The following is an 8193-nucleotide window of genomic DNA, read 5'->3' as shown; positions in this document are numbered from 1 at the left end:
TTTTGTACCTTATCATGATCATATGAATAGTGAGAATGATTGTGTCTGTTTTGTCTTGAGTTTACCAAACTGAAGCGATCTTGAGGGTATTTCATTGAAAATACTGAACAATGTATAAGATTTTTGAGGCTCAAGATTGTTGAGATAAGCCTTTTATAAAAATCTATCCAAATCTTTACTTATACTTTACCCAAAATTTCAACCCTTGCAAATAGGTCGCATGTTACAACAGACTGAAAATACTTGAGAAATGATTCACAATTTTTTAATGCAAAATTTTTATGAACAGTTCAAGAAATTTTTTTATTGAGATTTTTATTCTCTCGCAAAATTTTATCCCATTCGCATAGGTCGCATGTTACAGCAGACTGATAGTATGTACTTGAAAAAAGATCCATGCTATTTTTTTAGCTCAAAATTTTTATGAGTCACTCAAAAAAAATTTTTCATTGAAATTTTCGGTTTCATAGCAAAATGTTAACCATTTTGTATAGGTCACATGTTACAACACAACAGACTGAAAGTACCCACTTCAGAAATGATTCGTGCAATTTTTTGGCTCAAAATTTTCATGAGATGCTCAAAACAAATTTTCATTGAGATTTTCGGTTTTCTCGCGAAATTTTAACCCACTTTGATAGGTCGCACGGTCACGTTGTCAAAATGTCATACATCCATTTTTTTTTCATGAAATGGCCCGGATGTGTAACTTTGAAAATTCACTGCGGGTCATTGTGCCGGCCGTTTTTCACAAAGTTGGTTTCTATCAGCGTGGGATGAGTGGATGCAATCATGTAGGTGCGTATTTTTTGTCCCTAAGGCCGTATTGTTTCCACAGAGTCGTTTTTAATATGTGAAAAAGTGCCAAAATTGGCAAAAAGTTGTCTTTGTGCAGCTCTGGAACGCAATTGTGCCGGGGCCCACTCAAAAAAAATATATATCTATACTCGGGAGAGTGTCCTCTACCAAATTAAAAAAAAATTTTTGTCCCCGGCCAACTTCGAAAAATGGGGGTTTTGAGGCTCCAGCTCCCTATTGTGCCGGCCAAAAAATCCGAAATGTCCATTTTCTTGAATGCTAATAATATACTAATGAAAAGCATACTCTTTTTTTTGTCCCCAAAAACGGCCCACTCAAATGACACTTTTTCGCTCTTGGACTGTAGACTATATTCCATCATGAGGTTCCATAGTTAAGAGTCTTCATTCCAGAGTCCTTATTCTGGTCAAGTCGTAATATGTACCAGAACCAAAACTCCACTGTGATGTGAACGCCATGGCCACTGAATTGAATGTGCTGTACATGGAAGCTGGAATTTTTCAAGGTATTTTAAAAAAGAAACAAACAATGAAGTAAAGAAGGCTACAGGATTTACGATTTAGAACTGACTTATTCTTTCAAGGATTCCTAATCCTGAATCAAAGGCTAACTCTTCAAGAACATAAAAACATCGTCGTTTGGTCACTTTACGATCCCCTGGCATGATTTTTAGTATTTTACACTTTTACAGACCGTCGTGTTATTTATAGACATATGTATTAGTCAGACACCTGTCTGTCCAGACGACAAATACCAACCAAATACAGACGAGTGTCCGTGTCGAGTTTTGCAATCGCTTCGTTTGATAATCAATCAGTCACCTTGTTTTTTTCTCTCCAAAATGGACCGGAAGTAGTTCGTGCAATTTTTGAATTTCATAATCTAAAACATTATTATTATTTAATTAATAATTAGGAAAAATTCGTTTAGATTTTTCAAAAGTGTTCGTATCCGTTTAAATTGTGCGCCGGTTATTTGCGTGACGCAATTGAGTCGATGAATCGAATTTACCCTACTTTCAGTAATAGTGATAAGACTAAGAGAAACGTCTGTCTTGTGGCCTTTTGTTCGTTATCGTCATCTTGATCTTGCTGGGAATTTTGCTAAATTGAATTGAATAATATAGTGTAGTGTGGTGTTAATGCGAGCTGTTTAGTCTACTCATCGTTGTGTTCCTTCCTAGAGGATTCTCAATTCTGGGCATTTATTCCGACAGTTCTACGAGTTCTTTTTGTATAATCCAGAGCAACAAATCGTTTCCAACATGGTTGATGATTGTAATACTATGGTGAGTTTTAAGTTTCTATCAATTAATTCATTTCGTATCAGTTACTGGGCTCGGTAATTATCTATGTGTATTATTCGTTTACTTTGTAAAATGTTTTTCGGAGAATCATGGACAACACCTGTGTCTGTGGACGATATTTTATCATTGTGGAATGACATTCCAATCGAAATCCGGTGTCAGATAGCTACTTTGTAGTTTGTATAGAGCTGGGTTCTTGATAAAAATAGCTGATAAGGCAACTCTCTACGTTTACGATTAGTTTACTTTACTGTAAAATGACTTAAGTTTTGGTTTATATATTTACGAATAAAACTTCATGAGCCATTGAATCAGCCATTGAGCAATGCATTCTGCCGAGTCATCTGTAAATTGCAAATAAATTTAGTTCTCAGTTTTGAAAGTAAATATGATCGTTCATCGAATGATATCCAATTCTTTCAAGCGTAGAATAGTGTCAGTGTCCACTGTCCTGTGTTGAAAGTAATTTTTTATGAAAACTCGTCGTGATGTCATCATCATCAAGATGTATAATTATTGAACTGGACAGATCTACAGATCAGCTTCAGCCATCGTCATCTTGTTTGATGAATTTATGTATACTATAAGGTGTTAATAATGAGAAAATTTTGATCGTAGAACATTCAACAGATCGAGTCAATCAAGAGGGTAACGTTTCCATGGTAAAATGTCATTTCTGTGTAGATATGTAAAAATTTGATAAATACATACATATGATGTCGGCCACAAGGCCCTTACATCTTGTCAACTATTCGATGATTTTTTTTCATTCAAAAGAGAAATATCGAGATTGAATATACACTACCTAAATTCAAGAAAAATATGGTTTGAATCAAGGATCGCGAGCTATACTGCTAAAAAAAACGATTCATTTCGTTCAAAAAACTGTACAACGAGTAAAAATCACTCGCAGTTCCAAAAAAATATATATACCTAATTACCTACATAAAATATTAAAAAACAGTCAAAATGTCTTAAAATTTGGGTGAGATTTTGCCTTGGATAATTTACTCAAATTATTGGAAATTATCAAAAGTTTTGATCAAACATCCTTCAATTTGTCAAAATGCAGAAATTGAAATTGTTTAAAGTATCTGAATTCTGAAAAATGAAAATCCAACAAAATATCGCAAAAATATTTAAATTATAAAAAAAATAGTCAATAATGACGATAAATGTGAAATGAAATTGTGAAAAAATCCTATGAAGTTTCACAGAAAGTGTATAATTGGCGTAAAAATCTCATGAAAGTTAGTCAAGTATAAACATTTGATGGAATTTCAGTGAAAATATACAAAATACAAATTTTGCAACGATTGCGAAGCATAATCACAAAAAATTGTTGCTTGATTGAAAAAAATCTCAAATTTTTCTCTTTTTTTCCAAAAGTTGCCCAAAAAAGTCTCGTTTTGTTGGCAAAAATTTCCAAAAAAAACATGATTTCCCAATGGAAATTGTCAACGTCTTGGTTTTTGGTCGATATCCCCCCCCCCCAAACACTTACCGAGAAATTGAGGGGTTCCATGGAAAAGGGGTCTTGGTCATTTTTTTTTTGTTTTTCCACAATTCTGAATAATATATTCAGAATATGAAACCAAAAACTGAAAATGAGACCGAAGACTTGATCATCCAAAAATCGATTTCATTTTTTTTTTTTTTTTTTAGATTATCGTAAAATGAAATTGAAAACGCCAAAAATCAAATCAAAATGAAACAAATTAAATGAAAATAAACTACAAATTAAAATTCTGAACATGAAATCAACAACATGAAAATTGAATTTTGAAAATTCAAGAACCTAAAATCAAACCAAAAATAAGTGTGAAATTGAAAATTCTGAAAATTGATGTACATATGTATTAAAACTGAATATACGATCGACAACTTGGAAAAATAAAAATGAAATTTAAAAAAATTGAAGTTGAAAAATAAAAAATTGTCTCAAAACAAAAAATGAAATCAAAAACAGAAAATAGAATTACAAAACCAGAATGGAAATTAAAAGTTCTGAAAATTGAATGAAAAACTGAAAATCGACGACTGGAAAAATCAAATTTGAAAACAGAAGAAAACCGGAATTCAAGTCAAAAACTGAAAATGAAATCAAAAAACCAAAAAAGAAATAAATAATTTTGAAAATTTAATTGAGTAGAAAACTAAAAATCAAAAACTCAGAAAATAAAAACAGAAGAAATAAATAAAACCAATATCAAAATCGAGAGCATAAAATCGAATTGAAAACCATGAAAAAATGTAATGAAATTAAAAACTCGAAAAAAAATCATAAATTGAGAATGAAATCAAAAAACTGAAAAATAAAATGGAAAATTATGAAGAATAAATAAAAAATTGAGAGTACTCGCACTTGTTTAAATTTATTTGTTTTATTAATCCCGCCATATTCAGTGATATTAAAGTGTTCTTCCATGAAAAAAAAACGAATTGGAAAATGTTTGCTTGTAGAAATTTTTTTTTAAGTCTACACTAATTTGAACTTGTAAAAATCAGTAAAAAAAATTGACCAAGGCCCCTTTTCCATGGAGCCTCTCAATTCAAGAAAAAAGGCTCCCTTTTTGCAAAAATTTGACAAAAATTCTCGCATTAAAAATCTTGTTCTTTTACCATATAAATACTGACAATTTTCTCAAAGCTCACTCAATTGCCAAAAAGGCTTCATTGTTTGCTAAAATTGTCAAAGAGTTGCTTTTTGTCGTCATTTTTCAAAAAAAAATTTACTTGTTTTTACCAAAACTTTTTCAAAAAGTATTATTTTTTAGACAAAAATTGCAATACCATTTTGGTATTATAATTTCCAAAAAGTCTTGTTGTTTTTTTCTTAAAATTGACAAAAAAATTCTAGATTTTTCATCTCATTGCTAAAAAATTCTAGATTTTTTATTTCATTGCTAAATACATCTTGTCATTTTACCTAAAAATACCTAAAATTTTCATTTTTTCGCGAAAAATTGCCAAAAAATTTGATATTTATGTCTCACTTTTTCCAAAAAATTTCTAGAATCTTCAATTTCTGCCAAGTATTGCTTAAATGTCTCAATTCATTGCTAGAAATTGTTTAAAATTCTCTCGTTCATGTCAATAACTGCCAAAAGAATCTTGCTTTATTACCAAGAAGTTGTGAAACAGTCTCATTTTTGTGGCAGAAATGTCTAAAAAATATCATTTTATGCCACTAGGCCAGAAAACCCTTCTTGAAATGAGGGGCTTCATGGAAAAGGGGCCTTAGTCAATTTTTTCACTGATCTTTACAAGTACAAATGGACTTGAAATTTTTTTTTCTATGTATAAGTGAAGATTTTCCAGAACACTTCAATATCACTGCACTGAACATGCTGGAATTAATTTTTAAAATTTTTTAAATACAATCTGAATTGTAAAAATCAGAAAAATAAAAAAAAATGACTAAGGCCCCTTTTCCATGGAACCCCTCAAATGCATTTTAAGGAATTAATGTTCTGTCTTTTTTAGTTTTTCTTTTTTTTTCTTCATAAATTGAAATGATTTGGTCATGTTTTGTAATTTTTTTGAACTTTTTTGACTACAAAAATTGTTTTTTTTTTGTTGGAAATAATTTAGTAGGATGAGCCCTTACTCCCCCCCCCCCAAAAAAAACCGCATGTATTACATCACCAATAAATTGGGTCAAATGTCATTCAAGTGGAATAAAATTTGCCAAAAACTACTTCATATCAAGTATCGCAGTAATTTTCAGTATTTCTCTCTCTAAAATAATTACATGATTCTGTTCAAACTTTTCGATGTTACATACATCAACTTCTAGTCATTTTTGACCCAACATTTTAATAAATTTTTTTAGCAGTTTTGCAAAATTCAGCCAAGTTTTGCTGATTTTTCAGTTCACAGATTTCATGTTCAAGTATTGAGTAAGTGTACTCGTAGTATGAATCATTTTCATGTTTCTGGATCCCATTTGAAATAATCATCCAAATCAAATATATCCATTTTTAAGCTCATTCGGTCATAATTATATTGACCCAATTATTCTATTTTAGCTTCATCTGCTATACTTATTGATTTGATTTTTTTTTATCGAAATTCTGTTCACAGAAATACGGCGAATGCAAAGATGGCCACCTGCACGCGATCCGCAGTCAATTTCTGATTAATTTGCTAAATTCGCCGCACGAACCGATGAGTTACATGTTCCATCGCGAGTTCTCAAACAAAGATCGAGTTTTCGTAGCGGACGTGTTGAAAATCGCGCTCTTCGAATGCCCAAATAATTTCGTCTACATGAATTCTCCATTCGTATCGTCTCAATCGAGTATAACAGACGATAACGACTCATGCAGAGGTACGATCAACTACATCGATGAGAATCTCATCACCGCGATGAAAGCCAAACACGAAGAAATTCTCAACAATTTCAAAACCGAGACTGATAAAATAATCGAAAGCTTTAGTCAGAAATTCATCGATTTACACTCGGAAATGGACAAAGTGATAGAAAAAGTCAACTCGTGCAAAGAAGAAGTGGCTCGTATGAAGGAGGAAGTACAAAAACAAGCCAGTACAGTTCAGACGATCAAAAAAGAGGAATCGGACATCGAAGAAAACGACATTTACGGTAGTTCGGAAACTTTAAACGCCGAAATCCGAGCCATCAAACGAGATAAAAGGAAATCGTTCATCGATTACTTGAAATCGGCCAAAGGTCTCACCCAACCTATTATTTTCCCAGTAGTGTTGAATGGGTGCTCGGTTATGGCAGCTCATGATCCTCGTGTACCCCATTCGATCGTATCGATAGATTTGTTAAGACCCGAAGACCGATGGGAAGAGGTACCCGAACATGTTTTCATGATACCTTGGAGAAGAAGGAAACTCCAAAGCTGTGACGAATGTGGCTTCACGACGGTTAAAATCAATGGTCATTCGTTATCCTTCGAGATCTTCGTCAGCTCGTACTGGACCCGGAAGGTGTTACTGGGGGCTAATTTCAGCCAACAGTTTGTGGATTCTGTGGACGAAGGTAGGATGAAAATTCGTCTCTTCGATGATAACAACGGCCCGTTCAATATTGGTTTCGAGTGGTTCGAATCGGCCAGAGGTTATGAAGCATGAGAGTGAGACAGATGTTGACTGTTGAGTCTGAGTAATTTATAGTTCATATTTAATAAGATCGAAATTATCTAGTTGTTTTTTGTTCATGTTTTTCTTTTTTTTTACAGAGTGAGGAGTCGAAATTAATTTTAGTTTTAAAATAACTTATTGCGTGGGTATTGTTTACCTACCTACCTCGTATATTTTTATCGATTAGCTATACATATAAAGTGAAATTATTATTTCGCTGTGATAAATTTTCCCATGTTTAAGTTGAGTTGACTATTCGTTTCGATAAATACTCATCAGATAGATAGGTTTATTAAACTCGATGAATTGATAGTATTAAAATGTTAAAAATGGACTGAATTTTATACTTTTCTATTTTTTTTCTAAGTTATTGGATTGAAAATAGTTAGGTACTTTGAACTCACTTTTATTCGTTGACTGTGTTTTAAAGTACTATTTAAGAACTACCATATTATACTATTTTTTCATTTACATAATATTAAGTATAAATTCCTCAATTGTTAAAGTTTCCGTCGATTTAAATTTCTAAAATAATATTTAAGTATGAAATAAATAATGAACTATAAGTAATAATAATAAAGACATCGATGCAATTTATGGATTCTCATATTTTTGCACGAAATCATTTTCACTTCTACCTATTATGAATGCAGATAAAACTCGTGTCGTGTTTCTAGTATTTTTTTCAAGATTGAGAGATAATCAGGGAACATTTTTTATAAAAATGTTGATCCTGTGCGATAATCACAGCGCAGGTGTTTCTAAACATTTTAACCGTTCTGGGAGAATTTTTCTTTTTATTGCCGTAGATTATACTTTTGAAAATTGTCGAAAACGAGTATGGAAAAAATTTGGAAAAAATTCATCAAAAATATGTATTTTCTTGATGAGAGAACAATAATTTAAAAGGTTTAAAAAAACTGTCCCATTATTTTTGAAAATCGACAATAAAAATA

At 31.8% G+C, this 8193-nt stretch overlaps 1 protein-coding gene across 1 annotated transcript; it reads left to right on the top strand.

Moving 5' to 3' along the window:
- The first annotated feature begins 1581 nt into the window (after positions 1-1581).
- LOC135838967 (uncharacterized) lies at positions 1582-7383 on the top strand. Its single transcript, XM_065354802.1, has 2 exons — positions 1582-2107; positions 6212-7383. The coding sequence occupies exons 1-2, from the start codon at positions 2084-2086 to the stop codon at positions 7226-7228; spliced, it is 1041 nt and encodes a 346-aa protein (XP_065210874.1). The 5' UTR covers positions 1582-2083; the 3' UTR covers positions 7229-7383.
- Positions 7384-8193: the final 810 nt, after the last annotated feature.

This window comes from Planococcus citri, chromosome 3, assembly GCF_950023065.1.
Source record: "Planococcus citri chromosome 3, ihPlaCitr1.1, whole genome shotgun sequence".
NCBI lineage: Eukaryota > Metazoa > Arthropoda > Insecta > Hemiptera > Pseudococcidae > Planococcus > Planococcus citri.
The sequence above is the reverse complement of the archived record's forward strand: the minus strand, read 5'-3'. Positions and strand labels throughout refer to the sequence as shown.